At 47.6% G+C, this 19,848-nt stretch overlaps 1 protein-coding gene and 1 long non-coding RNA gene across 27 annotated transcripts in view; one reads left to right on the forward strand and one right to left on the reverse strand.

Moving 5' to 3' along the window:
* Positions 1-4,887: 4,887 nt before the first annotated feature.
* Positions 4,888-19,848, reverse strand: part of Stard13 (StAR-related lipid transfer domain containing 13) — a 396,493-nt gene continuing 381,532 nt past the window's right edge. For 25 of the 26 annotated variants that reach the window (XM_087579091.1, XM_087579089.1, XM_087579097.1 and 22 more), the window contains 6 exons: positions 15,041-15,251; positions 14,112-14,226; positions 13,081-13,302; positions 12,130-12,347; positions 9,393-9,569; positions 4,888-7,211 (listed from right to left, as the gene is read on the reverse strand). In XM_087579091.1, coding sequence (XP_087435217.1) covers positions 7,094-7,211; positions 9,393-9,569; positions 12,130-12,347; positions 13,081-13,302; positions 14,112-14,226; positions 15,041-15,251 — 1,061 coding nt within the window. In that variant the 3' untranslated portion in view covers positions 4,888-7,093. 26 annotated transcript variants of the gene reach the window in all.
* Positions 8,811-18,032, forward strand: LOC148002007 (uncharacterized). Its single transcript, XR_015634504.1, has 3 exons — positions 8,811-9,068; positions 15,064-15,261; positions 17,717-18,032. It is a non-coding gene; the product is annotated as an uncharacterized LOC148002007 (long non-coding RNA).

Below are 19,848 nucleotides of genomic sequence, written 5' to 3' on the forward strand. Positions count from 1 at the left end.
CACAAACATAGATGAGAACATAGCTGAAATAGCAGAGTTATAAGGAGAACGAGGGGCGGGAAGCCTGTGAGCTGGGGTGGGGGGTTGGTGTAGGGGAGGAGGTGAGAAGGGCCAGGATACCAATGTGGACTTTGAAAGGTGTAACTGGTACTGTGGGAGCCTGCCTTGGTGTGTTAATAGGCTTCACCGGTAGCCTTTTGTCCCTTCTGCCTTTTAGAGTTATCTTTGGACCTGACACCCAGCATAAGAGCGCTCTTTTTATGACCCCTGCCATCTGTATGCGTGTTATCTTTGGACCTGACACCCTGCATAAGAGCGCTCTTTTTATGACCCCTGCCATCTGTATGCATGGTCCCCTGTGGGACACATCAACAGGTGCTCTACACGTGGGGAGAAGTTAAGGAAAACACAGTCCAAGTCCTTGGAGTTGGTATCAAGTGGGAGAGTTCTTGACACAGGAGTAAATGTCTGATTCATACAATCAAGGGACTTTTTAGGACCAGTGAAATGGTTCCTCGGGTAAAAGCACTTAAGACCCGTGTGGTAGAAGGAGACTTGTGCAAATTGTCTTCTGACCTCCATAGAGGGAATGTGTGTATGAATGGGCATGGCAATGCACACACACACACACACACACACACACACACACACACACATACACACATATATATATACCTCTGGCTTTAAATAAGTAAATAAATACATACATACATATATACATACATACATACATACATACATACATACATACATACATAAATGTGACTTTAAAAAGAAGGAGATAGGGTTGGGGATTTAGCTCAGTGGTAGAGCGCTTGCCTAGCAAGCGCAAGGCCCTGGGTTCAGTCCCCAGCTCCGAAAAAAAAAAGAAAAAATAAAAATAAAAAGAAGGAGATAAACTAACAAGTGTTTGTAACAGGGGATGCCAGGGAAGGTCATGGAAGGAATGGCTAAACAGGAGTTTAAGGTATACACAAGAACCAGTGACCACCAAGCTGGACGAGTCAGCCTGAAGTCAGAGACAGGGAAGAGTGGCATCCCTACGACTACAGCACTGGGCTCAAGGCCAGGAGAGGATGCAATGGCATTGACTATGCAAATGAGACACGTGACACATCTTCAGCCTTGCATGCTGGTCGTCCTCCCTGTGTCAGACCTGTGTAGAGACAGAATCAATAGGAGAGGGTGTGTGTGTGTGTGTGTGTGTGTGTGTGTAGTGGTTAATGTATTTATATAATATGTAGCTAAAATATATATTATTTATTGTCAAGTTATACAGATACTGGTTTTTTTTTCTTTTTCTTTTTTCTTTTTTTCGGAGCTGGGGACCAAACCCAGGGCCTTGCGCTTGCTAGGCAAGCGCTCTACCGCTGAGCTAAATCCCCAACCCTACAGATACTGTTAACAATCATATGTTAACATAAGTGTGCCTTTTGGGTCCGTGTGATAATATTAATTCGTGAGGCTGTGGAGGTTGGGAAAGTCCCACAGTTCATGGTGTGCAAGCTGGAGCCGCGGGTTGCTGGCATTACGACTCAGTCCAAGTCTGAAGGTTTGTTGGAGGCTGCTGTTATGAAGCCGGGGCCCAGAGCAGAAGAACATGAAATGTCTCAGCTCAAGCAGTGGGGAGGAGTGCGAGGCAGAGTCCTCCTGGATTTTTATTCTCTGTGCCTTCAATAGATTGGATGATGCCCAGCCACGTTGGGGAGGCCCATCCACCTCCCTGACTCCTGTGGTTTGTCTGGCTACCCTGTGGTCCACTCAGATTCACCCAGTAATCCAAGGTTTGCAGAGCATCCGTGAACAAAGTTTCAAATTCTACTGTGCGTTAGTGGTGCAGTCCCATCTCTCTAGTCTTTAAGTGTCCCGGTGTGGACAATGTAGGTGTCTGAGTTCGGCAGAGACATATGCTCTTGCTTCAGAGGGGCGGCAAGTCAAGAACTAGGATACCTCTGCCCTTGCTCACAAAACTTTCACAGACCCAGTGGCCCTCGAGTTCTTGCTTCGATAATTTGATTGAAATTCACAGACCACAGCGGGTGAGTTTTAGGGAGAAGTTTATTATAGATTAATAGGTGGGAGATAAAGTGAGGTGGGACAGACAGCAGGACCCCAGGGATTCAGGGATGGGGTACCACTGAGATGTCATCCTGGGGGCTCTTGGGAAGACTTACGACAGAAATTGGGGTGAATAGTGGGAAGGAGGATGAACCAGTCAGTCCAGCTGGCCACAGGTGTCCAGCTGCCTCCTCTCAGTATGTCACGTCACCACATCACACATGGCTTCCAGGAAGAGATAACAGGAAACCAGGGGACCAGGACTCTGTGCTGGTATTCCTGGCCTGCAGCAAGGATGTTATTGGGATTGTTGTTTTGAGGTGCCCGCCCTGCTTGGCTGGGTTCTGTCTTACTCTGGTTGGTTCTACTCCCATTCAGCGTTGAGTGGCGGGTATGACGCAGAGGAACCCATGTTTTCTGCAGCCAAGCTGGCTTTAGAGCTATGGTAAAGCAGTGGAGGCTGATCAGGAGAAAATACCTCCCTCCAGTAATCAGAATGGTCTGGTAGGAGCCTGACATTCTAGTTGGACACGTCAGTCACCTGGCTAAGGGACCCCCACAAGGAAGCAGCGTCACCTTTAACTGTGCTAAACAGATAGGACACGTCACTAGTGCTTATGGAAATAATTATTTTTAAACCAAGAATTCCTGGCCCCTAGCACAGTCCCTCCAGAGTCACCATGACAACGTTCTCCTGGGTCTGCTTGCCTTTCAGAAAAAGGAACTCTCTTTCCTCTTCTAGCTCTTTAGGAGCAGGCCAGATCCTCAGTGTGCTTTCTCTGGTACTCCCCCACCCTTTTCCTCTAAAGCTTCCCACTCCACAGCTGACCTCCAAACCAGCTTTAGAAAGGCAGGACTTGGGGGCTGGGGATTTAGCTCAGTGGTAGAGCGCTTACCTAGGAAGCGCAAGGCTCTGGGTTCGGTCCCCAGCTCCGAAAAAAAGAACCAAAAAAAAAAAAAAAAAAAAAGGCAGGACTTTCTTTTTTTTTCTCTCTCTCTCTTTTTTTCCCCCTCCAATTTCTCACCTTCTACCCCTGGGGCAGAGCTGTTGCCTCCCTGTTTTGTTTTGTTTTGTTTTGTTTTTGTTTTGTTTTGTTTTTTAAACTAATGAACGTGTCCTCAAGCTTCCTTTTGAATTCGTTCTTCTTTTATTATGAAGACTAAGAGTCCCAGAGGGGATCCCAGTGTCTTTACTGTCTCTGCCTTCTCTGCTGAGGCTCCAACACACTTTCCGTAGCAGCGCTGGAAAACCAAGTGTCAGTTGTGCACAAGGAAGGCGAGAGCTAGCGGTTCTGAACTGGCCTCGTGGCTGGGATATCTGACAAAGATTCCATGATCCCCGGCTTTGCAGCCTTCAGCTTCAGTGGCAGGTTCTATGTTTGGCTGCAGCAGCACACATTTTGCTCTTCTTGGTGGCACCCCACTTGGTGGCACCCCACTTGGCCTGTGTGTGTGTGTGCGGTCTATTTCTATCCTTTTGTGTTATGTCCCTGAGAATTCATAGTCGATGGTGGTTTTGTTTGTTTTGTTTTGTGACCAATATCAAAAGACAACTAGTTTCATGCCTCAGGATTTCTTATTCAGAATGAAGCTAGAACTCACTTGAGATCTGGGCCTCCTGAGAAGCATTTGTTCCCTGGGGTCGTGACAGGGGTGACGCAGTGAGCATCTCCTGCTTTGAAGATGGAGACAGGCTGTTGAACCTGGGAGTAACTCGTTCTCACGAGGGCTGGCAGCAGAATTGAGATTTTTTTTTTAATGGGCTCTATGACATCATACCGCTATGGCTTTAAAAACCTTTAGCAGAGCGGCTGGAGAGAGAGCACAGTGGTTAGGAGTCCTTACTGCTCTTGCAGAGGACCTGGGCTCACTTTCCAGCACCCACATCATGGGGCTCCCAGCTGTCTGTAACTCTGGGAGCCCAACGCTCACAGACCCTCACAGGAACCTGCACGGAAACTCACGCGGGCACACACTTTGATTTAAAAAACACAAACAAGCCCGGAGATGAGGCTGAAGTGCCTTAGCTGAGGGTATATTTCTTTCTGCGGTTGAAGACACTAATCCACCCACAACAAACCTGACCAAAAACTCTGTCCTGCCTACGAGATGTGCAGGGATAAAGACGGAGCAGAGACTGAGGGAGTAATGAGAGCACAAAGAGGGAGCACATAAAAGTGACGGGCCCAGAGTCATTTGTGACTGTATGCACGAGAGTACCTCTAGCAGGGCAAAAGCCATTTTACCAACTCTCCATCTCTTGTCCACTTAACAACAGTAAAACAAGATCAGCAAGTTTACTATTTGATTAAGATAAACCACATTTGTCTTTGTAACATCCAGGTTAACGAACAATAGAACGTGTTTTGGAGACCTCTAAGATACCTTGGTATCCAAAGACTTACATTATCATATAAATTTTTTAAATTACTTTTTTCCATACAATATTAATTTTGATCCTATTCTTTCTCCTCTCCCAACTCTTCCTGGATCCTGTTTCCTTCTCACGTTTGTGTGTCTGTCTGCATGTGTGTACCTCTGGAGGCCAGAAGGTAGCATTGGATGACCAGGCACTTACCTGCACAGGTAGTGTGAGCCACCATGTGGGTGCTGGGAACCGAACCCAGGTCCTCTGGACAGTGCTCTTAAGCACTGAATCCCCTTCCCAGCCCTGACACCCAACACTAACCAGTTATGGATGTCTGTGGACATCTATGTGATTGGAGCCAGAGGGGTTAACCTGATGGAAAACCGCCTTCTAGAGGCATCTTCCTCGTGAAGCCAGCTTCCTACTTAAAGAATGAATCATGAAAAAGAATACACATGTGCTTATAGAAAATAGGAAATATTTAATGTATATAAATTTATCTGCCTTGGCAATTATTTATTTACAACTGATGATTGATACCAACAATCGAGGTAAAGATATACATGAGGTATAAATATAATATTTAAATGCAATATTTTTATTTCCATCAACAAGATAACAATGAATAAAATACTGTGGTAGTTGACAGACAAGCGCGACGAGGCATCATTTCCCCCTCCCCTTTCCTTTATTTGAAAGATGCACCCTGTGGTTAGCAGAAGTGATGTGATTAGTGCGTGCATAAAATCGGAAAGTCAGCTAAGTTGGAAGAGGAAGGGGCTGGGAAATACAATCGTGTCATCTGATTTCGGTTTTAGCATTCCTTAGATCCATGTTTCTCAAAGTGTGTCCTCGAGGCCAGCAACCCTGCATCCCTCAGGCTCATTGGAAATACAGAAGGCCGGGCCCACCCACGAGGCCTGGATGGGAGCCTGTTAACAAGGCCTTTAGGGGATTCCCAGTGCATGCCAACTCCCTGAGAAACGACACTAGTTGTCCTGGGTGCCCGCTCTGCTTTCCAATGGCAGCCATGATGTAATAGAAGAAGTACATTTGTCCAGTCCACTGAGAGCTGCCCAGGAGGCAACTTGTGGTCTGACTGCCACTGTCCCAGGTAGACACGGGAATGAAAAACTCCTACCCTGGGTTTTCCCTGTGCCATACCAAATATACAGAAAACAACTTTATTCCTCCCAATAAAATGATTACACACCACAGATAAAAGAAAACACTGCATTAGTGTATGTAACACAACAACAAAAACCGGGAAAACACATGTCTGTTTTTCTCCTTGTCTTCCGACACCAGTTGCTGAATTAGGATCTCAATCTTTGTCTAGACAGCCTAAGACAATCTTTCCTGGAGATCGGACATGATAAGTTATCTTTCTACAGAGTCATATCACAATAAAAAACAAAACAAAACAAAAAACCAACTCTATCCTCTCTTGGTTGAGAAAAGCCAGCCTGCTCATTCTGTACAAAAATAAATAAGATTAGGGTGCTGGTGCCAGATAGTGAGGAAACATGGGATTGACACATCAGCCTGAAACTTATAAATAACTAATGATAGAGCTTTGGTCTTCTGTCAGTCTAAAACCCTGTCTCTTAGATTGCAAGGCTTCTTTAATGGCTTAGGTTCTAAGAGCATCATCTATAGGGTACTTGGAATTCCCTGAAGCCCTGATGACCCTGGACGCTTGGTAGAGCCTCCTCTCACTTTGTCTGGTGTCCAGAGTCAAGGTCAGTGCAAGAACGTGTTAAATAACTGTGGCCCCATGGGCCACTGGTCAAACAGATGACTAAACAGCATTACGAGACCTATCTGTGTCTCAAGAGGATATGGGGGCTCCCTTTGCCTCTGAGGACAGGTTCCGCTGTTCACCCCTATGTAGGGGTGGGTGGTACTAGTTTTATTTCAGTCCCTGGTGCTAACTCCAACAGTCACTTGACATCTCACTCAAACTGCATCTGAGTGGGCTCAGAGGCAACGCAAAATCTAGCCTTGGATTTGGCAAATATCTCTCACCTGCCGCTTCGTGTTAAAGAGAAGCTAATATTATTTCCCTCAATTTATGTCAACACCCTGCTGTAGTCCTTAAACATGGGAAATAGGCCAACCCGTGGAAGAAGCTTTTAACTCTGTTTTTCTTTGGTTAGCTAATCTTTGGGTGAGCATGGGCAGACTGACAGACCACACATTTCCCACGTTTGGTGTCTGTCAGCAGGCTCTGCTCAGCGGGAGGACGGGAGGGACACGGGGTCTACAGCAACCTTGGAAGTGCCATGTGAGAAGCCTCACAGAGTCAGACACAGAGTTCTATATAAAACCAGTATTTTACATATATACAGTAAGGGGAGATATACACACATATACAAATGCTACAGTACATTTATTTACAGCTAAGACACGCTTCTTAGAAGCCTTTAAATTAGCAAATTAGGCAATGCGGAAGGAATAACCCATTTAATTTTAAGCAATATAGATAAATGTTCTGCGACATTATATTAGTAGGGTTTATCATCTCTGGGCAGGCTAGAAACGGCCTCCATGGTCTCGTGACCTCCGGCTCCCTCTGCGGTGTTCCTTTACATGCGTGCACGCCCCACACTGTGAGTCTTCCTTTCTCTTCTTGTTCCCTGAGTTTGAGTTCACGCTGGGGAAAGCTTAGATTTTTGTTTCTGGACCCTCAGCAACGAGAGGCTGGAAAGAGTTCCTAATTCTGGCAACTTCTGCGGCACAGAGGTGTCCGAAGCCTTTGCTGTACCATTCTGGGGAGTGGCCTCTGCAGGAGAGAACAAAGGAAATGGAAACCCTGTTAGGGGGCGGGGCCGTCCACGGGCTTGGGTCATCAGTACCCTGGGAACAGCGTGGAGCTGCTGCTTCGGACATCTTCGAACCTCAGCATTTTGTCCTTATGATTCATCCGGTGCTTCAAAATGACACCAACTTCTCATAGTGAACTAGAAGACTCACATTGAATTGGGAGGTGGTGGCACACACCTTTAATCCCAGCACTGGGGAGGCAGAGACAGGTGGATCTCTGAGTTTAAGGCCAGCCTGGTCTACAGAGTGAGTTCCAGGACAGCCAGGGCTACATGAGAAACCCTGTCCTGAATCCCCCCAAACCAAAAATCAAACCGAACCAAAAAACAATAAAAACTTCAGCCCTCACCCCAATAAATTTATATCTACCTATGCATAGAATTTGGTTTTGGCATCATGAATGCCTTAAAGTGTTCAGTTCAATTTAAGTTAGGAACAGAGGAGGAAGCAGGCATAAAAGAAACACGGGAGGGCCTGAAGAGAAGGCTTAGCCAATAAAGAGTTTGATCAGCAGTCCTCCTGAGAAACGCCAGGTGTGGTAGAAACAGGATGTTCCCTGAGGGTCAATGGCCAGCCAGTGTAGCCAATCAGTTAGCACCAGGCACAGTGACAGACTCTGACTCCTCTGCCCTCTTACTTCAGGCGCCCACACAGAGCGCCTGAGAAAGACACCTAGCATTGACCGCTGGCTTCCACATGGGCATATATTCCGTGCACATGAATAAAAATAAAGGAATACATATAAGAGATTAGCATCGTATTTACTGAACCTCGACACACCTATGTGTCCTCAAAATAGAACACAAGGCCACTACCAGGGGAGGTGATGACTCCCCTACTGGGAACACACCCAGAGAAAATGGGGAGGGCATATGATTTATACTCACTGCAGAACTATTCAGAAGAGTGAGCTGGGAATCACCCTTAGTGTGCGGCACTATGGGTAGATAAAGGGAATGTGATGTATATATATATATATATGTGTGTGTGTGTGTGTATATATACATATACATACATACATATATATATGTATATATAGCTTTCTGTATCAGTGGTCTTCAACCCCTTTGGTAAATCTCTCTCTCTAAAAGTATTTACATTTTGATTCATAACAGTAGCAAAATTAGTTGTGAAGTAGCAACAAAAGTAACTTTATGGTTGGTTACCACAACACCGGGAACTATGTTAAAGGGTCACAGAATTAGGCAATTTGAGAACCGCTGGTGTCTGTCTGTCTGTCTCTGTCTGTCTATCAAACCATCTATCCACCTATCGCCTATCTGATGGTTCTTAGTTCTAGAAAGGGAGACACTGTTATTTTTACCAGTGAAGCTGAAGGATGTTCCTACGTTGAACGTAAGTTAAGCACACCATACTAACCACTGCGTGCTCTCATTCCTACGTGGATTCTCAGAATGTGGAGCTCTTCTGAATCAGAGGGTAGGACAGTACTGACCAGAGACCATATAGAGTCGGAGCTACAGTGATAAACGTTGGCTGAATGAGGCAGCAATTTCAACCTGACTGCAGTTCTAAGCAATCATGATGACTATATTTTTCTCATCAGGAATTTGAAGACTTGTGTACCACCGTTCTGACCCACACGTGGTTAGGCGGGGCTCCACTTCTTCCACAGCTGAGGAGGTCGATCAGCTGGGACCTGTGTGCTCCTCATCAATTCCGAGATATATTACAGGTGGCTTTAACTAATAATTACTTTCCTGTGCCAGAGAAGGACCTGGAAAATTCTGGGAGCCTCTATTGACTTTCTTCCTGACCCCTGACTCCGAGGACCCATTCCATGCAACGTCACAAGGTCGGTTTGCTGGCTCTAGGAGTGACCATGTGCTAGTCATGTGACTGGAAACACGCTCCTGATCACTGTTGGACATGTTCATAGCTTGAGTTGGAAAAGGAATGAATAAGTTAGGGGAGGTATAAAGGAAAGCAAAGAAAAGCAAATTCTAGGGTGGGAGGGTGAGAGATGAGGGTGTATGGCCCCCTGGAGAAGCTGGCTCCCGGTGTGAGGAAACAGAGCAGAGGAGGGAGAAGCCAGAGTGACAAGCAGGGCTCAAGTGCACACACCATATGGCCCACCAGCACCCAGTGTGGCCCACCAGCACCCAGTGTGGCTACTTACTTCAGGTCTATCCTGCAGATGTGGGTCAGCCTGGACTTGCCGGAGCCACAGGGCTCTATCAGGTACTGAGAGTCCATCACCACCGCCCGCACACCACCCATGAGCTGGGCTTCTTCATGCTCCACAGACAGGGACACCAGGGTGCACATTCCTTTGGGCAAATCGGTCTTCCAGGTCCTGGAGGCAAACAGGCCTCGTGTGAGGGTGATGGAGAGAGAGACAGGTGACCCTGAACACGCAACTAAGCCCACACTTGTGTCCTCCCGCCCCAAACCTAGGCTCTAACTCAATGCTAGGCACTTGGATTAAGGTGATGGTTTCCATGAGCCTATGTAAAGTTTAGACAATGAGGTCCAAAGGGCAGATCTCAGCTTCCTACTCAGAGGGTAGAAGCTCCCAGACCTGAGTTTAGAACCCCAAATTGAGGCCCCATCTTGGTCTGCTAACAAAGCCCTTGCCCAACATCAATGAGGCTACCAACTCTAGAAGAACCATGAAAACACTGTGCGAGGCAGAGTGTGGGTCTAGGTAGAGCTGGGACTGGGGGATGGGGCAGAGGACGAATACAGGATCAGCTGATGCCTAATTTAAAAGAAATTGAACCTATGTTGACCGTATGTTCATAGCTTTGTTTAAATGGCTGTGTAGCTCTTGAGTGGGAGAAGAAATAGAGGGAGTTGATTTGAGTCCAGATGGAGAGGTAGGGAGGCCTAGTGGTGGGGAGAGTGGTCTAACTGGTAATCCATCCACGGAGAGCCACAGGCCCCACAGTGGATGCGGTCAGATGCTGCCTGGGGTTTCCTGGTTAGTGAGTTACTGGAGGTGAGGCTTTCCCGTGGTTTCTGTGGTCTGGTCGCTCTGTCCCGCAATGCCCTTTGCCGTGCTATGACCTGGTGTTCTCAGACCGCTCAGCCTCCCGACTCAGGAGCTAAAGACAGATCTACTCTGTCACATAAATCGCAGTCTCAGAGGACTCCATGATAAGTGATGGGAAGCAAGTGAAGATTCTTGAATCGAGTTTGAGTTTGGAGGCTGATATGGCAGACAGAGACCTTCATCTTGGCCTTGCAAGCTCCTTCTCCAGGGGATTTCTGCTGGCGCGCACAGGTCTGCTGCTGAGCTGCAGTCCACCTCCCTTGCCATCGCCTCGCATTATTTATTCCCTCTGAGACAGTCAGCCTGCAGCCCTTCCTTACTATTTACTCTCTGCACGCAGAACACATAAAGCGGCTCTGAGGATGGCTAAGTTGGTAAGGAGGTGGAGTCAATCCCCAGTGCCAGTATAAAAAAGCAGGCATGATGGTACACACTAGTGATCCCATCACTGTGAAGGAAGGCAGGACGTTCCTGGAGATGTCTGGTCAGTCATCTTAGCCTACTAGCCCTGGGTCCCAGAGAGAGACCCTGTCTCAAAAATAGTGAAGCAGATGGCTCCTATGGAACAACCAAGACTGACTTCTGCCCTAGGCACACACACGTGTGTAGGCAGGCTCTGTCTCTGTCTCTCTGTCTCTCTCTGTCTCTCAGAAATCTAAACTGGAGAGGAGACCAAGATGGGCCTGTTATGTCTACCCACGGCCTCCTCAGAGCCAGAAGCTATGAATAGCATAAGGCATGATGGGATGTTCTACAATAAATGGTGGGCTAGTAGGATGCTGGAGGAGACAGAACGAGGGAGTTCCCTGCAGGGACACACACCCCTGTCTCCACAGCTTCCATCCTGGACAGCCACTTCTTCTCTACTTGTTGAGTTAGATAATTAAATTTCAATGCCACAAGATGAGTGATGTCCTAATAACTGGCCACAAGCCTCCCCCAGTTGATGTCCTACATTGTCCACTGGGATGAGGTCGCTGGGATGCACACAGATATTTAGGAGAAACAGATTCTTAAAAATTGAGATCCCACGGATCCAAACCAAAGGCACAAAGGACTCATATGAAGTCACCTCTGGTTTGCCCTCAAAACTCACTTCATAAGGCGACTATTTCAAGCACACGTCTGGGGATTTCACAGGCAAATCCTCTTACCCTGCTGAGCTGGGCAGAGACTGTTTACTTGTGTTTTTAATAAAAGGGATATATTGCTCTAATTACATTTTGTTCATGTCCTTAATTCTGCCAAGCCCCTGCTCTTGCTGGTGAAATAGTGAATTTCCGCTGTGCAAACTTTCTGTGATTGCCTGAGCATCCCACTCCAAGGCCAGAGGGCAGGGACTAACCCCGAGACCCAGCAGAAACAGCATCTCAATGGCAGACACAGGGCCCAGGAGGTTTTGCCAGGACCGAATTCTAATTGAATGCCCGGTGTCTCCGTACACTTGGCCTTTTGGGGCTGAGCTGGACTTCCATGCTTGGGAATTAGTTGTGAACATGTGCGCTCACACACCCTCCCATCCCCAAGTCCTCCCAGACGAAGACTTGCTTTTGTCTCCTGGGACAAAGACAAAACCAGCCGGCCTTTTGCATAACTTGGCAGACAAACCCAAAAGACAGCAGTTCCTCTGGGGCCTCTGCTCTGAGGACATGAATGACACTGAAGGCCTAACAAACTGTGCACCTCAAGAGAGGGGGACATCAGAGAGCCTGGGCAGAGCTGTAAACTGGGCGAGGGCCCCAGAAGTCAGGCATAAATAAGGCGGAGGCTTAAAGCCCCACAGCAGTTGGGAAAGGTGTTTGTTTTGGCGACTCTCATCTTGTCTTTGGAGCAGGCTCTCATACACCAGAGTCCGGCTTACCTGAGCACCACGAAGTCTCTGGAGGGGTGTGGAACCATGCTGTTTAGCACGTACTGGTAGATTTCTGTCTGTCTGTCCAACGTTTCCACGACCTTCCACTGCACGAAATCCTCATCCCACAGGTGACGTTCTCTCAGCACGCGGTTCAACACCACGGAGGGCGGTGCCTCCACCTCCACGGATGCCTTCCACAGCTTCAGCGGGTTCCCGTCCCCCACCTTGGCAAAGACATGGGCAGGAGCTGAAGAGGTTACCCCGGGCTACCCAGACCAATCTCCTGTGACGGGCATTGCAAACCATCGGTGGTCACTTAAAGTGAATGGATGATACTGTACCCAGATTTAAAACACAAATACTTCGGCCCTCAAGCTGATGAGAAAAAAATGATAAAACAGCCATAGACACAAACACATGCAAGTGGTGTGAGGCAGATGTGCTCTAACACACTTGACTTTTACGAGGTTCTCCTCTGCCAGGCACTGTCAGAACGTTCATTCCACAAGCGAAAAACGCTGGGCACTGTTTTTCCTGGCACCACACAGAAATGAGCACAGACCGGGCTGGGATCCAGAAGCCCCTGTGTGTGCGAGTACAGACCCGGCTGGGATCCAGAAGCCCTCGTGTGCGAGAGCACAGACCCTGCTGAAATCCAGAAGCCCTTGTGTACGAGAGCACAGACTGGGCTGGGATCCAGAAGCCCCTGTGTGTGCGAGTACAGACCCAGCTGGGATCCAGAAGCCCTCGTGTGCGCGAGCACAGACCCTGCTGAAATCCAGAAGCCCTAGTGTACGTGAGCACAGACCCGGCTGGGATCCAGAAGCCCTCCTGAACGCTCTGGGTTCTGATGGGAGTGCTGCTGGTGGCTTTCGAACAGGGCTTTTGAATGCCCCTGGGTCCACGCAGGTGCCGTCCCACAGTTAAGCATCCATTCTGCAGCAGAGGGAACCTTACCTTTTTGAAAGCAAGGTCCGTGTTGTCAGGGCTGGAACACGTGACCCACCCCTTGAATTTCTCCTTAGCCTCTTTCTGGAGGCCTTGGACAAGATGCTCCAGGTACGTGTGAAAAGTTGCCCCATTCTCTGCCAGCTGAGTTCCCAAGTCTTCTAGGCTGGGCGCGTGGATCTCAGCCTCTAAGTAGGAGTTACGAGACTGGGCCACCATCTCGTGTGGAACCTGAGCCAGTGAATACATGGGAGAACAAAGCAGTGAGCTGATAAATGCCGAGAGTGACAAGGATCAAAGTCGCCTCGTCCACCGTCAAAGGTCCAAGGCCAGAAGGGGCTTTGCTAAAGCTAGGAAACACATATGACTCTGAGCCCATGTTTGTCCAAAACACTGGGATACGTTCCCGATCACGTGCTCCATTTCTTTTTAGGATATCTGGCAAGAGTGGGCTCAGACAGCTTCACTCATTCATACACATTGACATATTGAGGGGAAAACTCAGCTATGACTCAGAGAGGGCTTCGCAGTTTTCAGTATAGTTTTTTCCATCGACAAATGCCAGTGTTGCCATGGAGAGTATGGCAGGGGTCTCATCCACTTGCCTCTCCAAAGTACATGAGGCTATACTGATAGGCTGTCATTGAGTCTAGTGACAAGGATTCCTCAGTCATACTCAAGTGCACACGTGCGCATGACTCGCGCCCACACACACACAGAGACAGAGACAGAGACAGACAGGCAGACAGACACAGAGACAGAGGAAGACTCTAATCAAGTTTGATGTAGAAATAAAATGTATTGTAATTGGCCAACTGGCCTTATATTTGACCAAGGAAGACGATTCAACTGTTTGCATAAAAGTCCCATCATGGTAAACCCCGAGAGCCCATGACTGCCAAGGCCTGACTGTGTAGCTAGCTCTTTATAACTCCTGGGGGTGGAGAACAGAGCTACAGCCCACACTGTCATTGTAAAGTGAAGAGCAGAGAGATAAGCTTCCTCTCCTTCCCAGCCTGCCCCGCATCCCAAGACCTCACCTCGAAGAGTCGGTTGCATTCCGTGATCATGTGGGCGAGCCCCTGAGCTGCGGCTAGATTTTCATTGAGGTCTTTCTGATCTGGCTTCCCAGTGGCGTATTTCTTCTGGATGACTCTGGAATGGAACATGGATGTGCTAAGTAGGTCCCCAGCCAAAGACTGTGTTAGGACACCCAGACTGTCCCTTCTGTTTGCCATTCATTCCCACGCGCTGCCCAGACCTCAGGCTTTCTTTGTTTTCAAATAAAAACCAACGGCCGCACATCTTTAGATGCTCCGAGGCAGGCTGGCAGCTCACGACCAGAGGCCGTGGAAAAGTACAAAGACAGGAAGGGCTGTAGGTGGAAAGGTATTAGGTCTCCCCCCCCCCCTTTGAAATAGCTCGACTGCAGGTTCATGTGCTTCCTTGTTTAAATATGGCCTTCAAAAACTGACAATTGTGGGCTGGAGAGATGGCTCAGAGGTTAAGAGCACTGACTGCTCTTCCAGAGGTTCTGAGTTCAATTCCCAGCAACCACATGGTGGCTCACAACCATCTGTAATGAGATTTGATGCCCTCTTCTGGTGTATCTGAAGACAGCTACAGTGTACTTATATATAATAAATAAATAAATCTTAAAAAAAAAAACCCTGATAATCGTAAAATGCCTTTTTGTGTATTTTCCTTCTTCTTCCCACCCAAATAAAATAGAACAAAGCTTCTTGGGCTTTCTGAGTCTCAACTGATCTGCTTTAGGGCTACCTTGGTGGTGCTATGAGCCCCACTCCCCCACGGGGGTGAGGGTGCCTCGCTCTGCTCCCACGATGAGTCCTGATAATCTCCTCTCTGAATTCCACCATGAGAACACTTTTGTTTAATTTTACTTATTAAGAAATTGGATCTCGGGGAGGCCTGGTTGGGAACAATGCCAACCATGAGGAAAACTTACCTTGGGGAACTTTCTTTTTTCAGCAAGTTGAGATGAAAGAGGGAGGGGGCCAGGCACACGGCCAGATTCATGGGCGTCATCTGATTCTCGTCCACCAAGTTCACTACGTCATGCAGGAAGCACAGGAGCGTCTGCAGGGCCTCCCGGTTCTCATCCGCCAGCAGGAGGATGGCTGCCTGCACGGCCTGCAGCCGCTGTTCTTTGGGGACGTCTGAAGAGAGGTGGGTACCAGGTTGTTAGAAGGAAGAGGCAGTGGGGAAGAGTGCATGAGCTTCTCGTCCAGACAGCAGACACTCAGAGGCGTCACAGAGTTGCAACTTGAACCTCGTCCAACTCCAGAACCCATCTGAGTGTCCCAGACGTTTTTAGGCCAAAGTGGCTCTTCTGTCTTTGACAGTTTGTGGCTGGAGGGATGGCTCAGTGGTTAGGAGCACTGACTGCTCTTCCAGAGGTCCTGAGTTCAAACCCCAGCAACCACATGGTGGCTCACAACCATCTGTAATGAGGTCCGATGCCCTCTTCTGGTGTGTCTGAAGACAGCTACAGTGTACTTATACATAATAAATAAATAAATCTTAAAAAAAAAGATGGTCAGTTTTGGTGGAAGTTGGCGATCTATTGGGGCTCTGTCAACCTGGCCTCTCTTGTGCTCATCCTCTTTGACAGGCAGTTTGGGGAGCACCTTAGGGTAACCAAGGTTGGGTGGGACACTGTTGTGAATGCCACTGGGTAAAAAGACAAAGGCCTGGCCTTTTCCTAACCTAGTAGAGCCTCAGGCCACATCACTCTGGCAGCACAATGGGCAGTGGGTAAGCTGTTTGCCCTTGGACACCCCGAGGGAGACAGTGCCTCAGGGTGGGCCTGATAGATCCTTCCGGTCTCTGCAAGTCAGGAGGGCTCACTTGGGACAATGTGCTGCTTTGACCCGAGTGGTCCCTTAGTGTCACCTGTTTGATAATCTTAGGATCTCGAGCTTTGAGTTGTGCTTGTGAAAAAGGAACCTGGTCCCCTACAGCCTTGGGGAGTGAACGAGGGTCTCAATCTCCCTCTGAGAGCGACTCTGATGGAGGTGAAGGGCATCGATTATATAGGCTCTGGGCAAATAGCACAAAGACACAAAGTAGAAAATGGAAAAAAATCACAACAAATTGGGATTGAGGGACAGCATTTTGTGGCTCCCCTGGCTCTGTTTCGTGATCATATAGGTTTGATGAATGTTTCGTGATCATGTATGTTTGGTGACTATGGCTGTCTTCCTTCAAAATGGACACCTGGGAGTGGGGGTCTCTATGAAAGGCTGTTTGCACTCCTGAGCCAGGGGGCAGTGTGCTCAAGACCATCCCTTGATCTTCCACTGCACACCATTTCAGTGTATATCCCTGTGTCCTGAACACATTAAGAAGAGACACTCAGATATTTGTTACTGTTAGAGGTGTATGAGAAAAGGCTGGCACTGGCTGCTCTGGGGTAGTGTAACCTTCTGCCTGCACCCTTGGGAGCCATTTGTTCTGGGCTCTCCTTGCCCTTCTGAGCGCTGTGCAGAAGGCCAGCAGCAAATTGAGGTTTCTAAGAAAGCATGGGCACTTGTCCGGAGAATAGCTTGTCTATGGCATCCTGGTGAAGACAGGGTTTTCTAGAGAACACTTTTGTCTGGATGACAGTGAGGCTGTTTTTTGTCTGTTTGCTTATGCTGGAGCCAGTATAACTAGTGACATACATTCACCACACACCCTTCAACTGCTTGTAAATATTGCCCTGTAGGGAAGACGATTCTGTGCGCGTGCGCTATCTAACCTGTGCGCATGCGTTATCTAACCTGTGCGCATGCGTTATCTAACCAAAGCTGGCCGAACTTTTCTTCCACCAGCTTCCTCTCCCACTGTTAATCTTGAAGTCGCCCACCACCGTGTTTGCTCTCTCTCTTCCTTTCCGGCTCACTTGCTCCTTTGTCTTCTCTGAAGATCCGTTTACTCTGAATTCTGTTGCCTTTGGATGGCAGCTGCGTTCACCATTAAGCCGTGCTTTCTGTTGCGCGTAACACTGTTGTAGTCCCTGCTTCTGTTTTGGTTCTTGGAGATAACTCCAGATTTGCCTTTGTTAGTACCGTAGAATTTTGGAGTGTGGTGTGGGTGGTGACACGAATAGCTCTCTCCGTTCCCTTTTGGAGTCCCCCACCCTCCAGGCCACCAAGTTTGAGGGCATGTCTCTGATCCCTCAGACTGCTCTATCTTACAGGCTGCAGGATTAAGGTCTTCATGACCCATACTGCACTCCAGTCATCTGACGCCAGCAAAGGAAGTGAGACAGCCACCACCGAGCTACTTTAGAGAGCGGGGTGGCTACCAGAACTCTATTTTCTAGGACACTTAAGACTCTGGGGCATCCATTCTCAGGAACCCCAGGAGTGTGCCTGCTCACCAAACTTCCAAGCCTGTCTGTTTGATTCCACTTATTCGTTGGGTCCAGATCGACAGACCTTAAATCAGTTCTGATGAATTTCACCCCTGGGGCCACTCAAGAGTCTCTCTTCCCTTCTTTATCAAAATACATGTTCTTTTTTGGCTCTGGGCTGCTTGGGGAAATGGGCCCCTTGCACTGATCCAGGGGTGAGCCCTCTCAGCTTATATAGACAAGGACCATTCCTCACTCTGTTCCTTTTCCCATTGCTTGCTCCAGGGGCAGTATGAGACCAGGGATGGCACTGGGAGTTCTGAGAAGTCCACGTTCTCCATAAGAAGAAATGCGTGTCCCAGGAGACACCCGGGCTTTCTCTTCCAGCTTCCAAGTGTGATCTTCTGAAGATGTGACGATTGTGTAGGTAGTGGTAACTTACCACTTAGTTACGATCTGACTTCAAGAGTGTGGAAGATACCAGAGGCTGCTGTCCTAGCATTCCCAGGCTGTAGATTTACCCAACACTGGACTGGTTTAATTTCACTTCATTTTGTCATGTGTACTAATAAAATGTTGTCATTAAAAAACAATTTGTATGTATGGAGGTTGGTTCCGTTTGGGGCATTAAATCTTTCAATAGCCAGTGAATTATTTATAATTATTTAATAATTATCTAATTATTAATGCCACTTTTGTGTTACCACAGCCTCCTAGTTTATCAGTGTCCTCTGGTACAGTGTTGTACACTTGGCATTTATTTCCTTTTTGCTCACCCCAGCCTTCCTGGATCTGCCTTTTTAACCCTTCTTACCTTCCTGTATCACAGTCATTCATGGTCCTGTCTCTCCTGCCCCAGTCTAAGATCCCTAAGAACAGACAGTGACTGTCACATCGTCTAAGTTTGCAGCACTCAGCATGACCATGCTCTGTAACGGTTTGTGCAGATAAAATGAAGTCTTGCTTTGCTCTGGCTTCTTGGTTGTAAGTTTAGGCAAGAGCCAAAAAGGTATTTACCTCTTGGGAATAAATTAGCTTTAGCCATTGATAGTGTTAGCTTCAACCCTAGGACTGATGGAATGTAAATATCCACAATGAGGCTTAATTGGATCAGCGAGCACAGTCTCTCTCAGCAACACCCCTGAGAGTGTTCTTTTGGGCTCTGGGACCCAGTATCACTGACTCAGCTTAGCCTACTCACTCTGACAGAATAGTATTTATTCAGTGTCACCTCTTTACTCTGTTTTACAGGCAGCATTTAAAGTACTCCCTGAATTTGTACTATTACACACTTCTTAAACACATTTGGTACAGAGTCTCCGTAGTAGGGGTCTCTTCAGATCGGATCAATTCCATCTCACGACCCACTCGAGCCGTATTTTGATGTGAAAAATCAAAGTCTGTGGACCGGAGTAATTTCCCGCTAAGAACTGATCCTTGGGCCACGAAGCTGCTTGCCGACTTGTGATGACATTATTACCCCCATAGAAAGAAGGCCTGTGCGCTCATTCCAAATGTCTGCCTTTGTGACTACATTTGCAGAGTGGGCTGTTAAATCAATTGTTCTTCTCATGACTGCTTTAGCTAGAGTGGCTTCGTGAAGAGCTACTGATTCGATGTCACTTGAAGTCTTCCAGATGGAAATGTGAGTTAGCTGAGCTAAGATGTAGCCTTGATTTGGTTTGCTTCATTTCCGGGTGAAATGCATCCTTCTGCTTCCCTGTTTGTTTTCAGCGTTTATATTACATCTGAATCTTCTGTCAATTTTTTTTTTATCAAATTGAACATTTACCTTTCAAAAAAGTGAGACAGGTTTCACACACACACACACACACACACACACACACACACACTCTCTCTCTCTCTCTCTCTCTTTCACACACACAGACACACACTCTGTCTCTGTCTTCCTCTCTCTGTGTCTCTTTGTCTCTGTCTCTCACACACTAAATTCTATTGGATCCTTTTACACTTTAAATATTAGCTATGCATATTAGAAACACATTGGAAATTGGCTTGAGATTGTATGTAACCATGTACTAAGCAGGCACTACTAATATTGAGAAGGAATTTTCAGACACATACAGAGAACGACACAGAGATGCCCATAAAAGACTGAGCAAAGGCTATTTCTGAAGAGGCAGGTTAGTAACTTTTAAATACTTCACAGATTCACGAATAACTTGTATCATTAAAATTCCATCTTTTGCGGGGCTGGAGATGTGGCTGAGCAGCTAAACGTGCCGACTGTTTTTACGGAGAAGCCTAGTTCAGTTCCCAGCCCCCCACATGGCAGCTCACAACCACCGGTAACTCCAGTCCCAGTGCATCTGATGCCCTCTTCTGGCTTCCACGGGTACTGCATGCACGTGGTGCACATACACTCATACACGGTAAATTAATCTTTAAAATACTAT

This window comes from Rattus norvegicus, chromosome 12, assembly GCF_021556685.1.
Source record: "Rattus norvegicus strain SHRSP/BbbUtx chromosome 12, alternate assembly SHRSP_T2T, whole genome shotgun sequence".
NCBI classification, from domain to species: domain Eukaryota; kingdom Metazoa; phylum Chordata; class Mammalia; order Rodentia; family Muridae; genus Rattus; species Rattus norvegicus.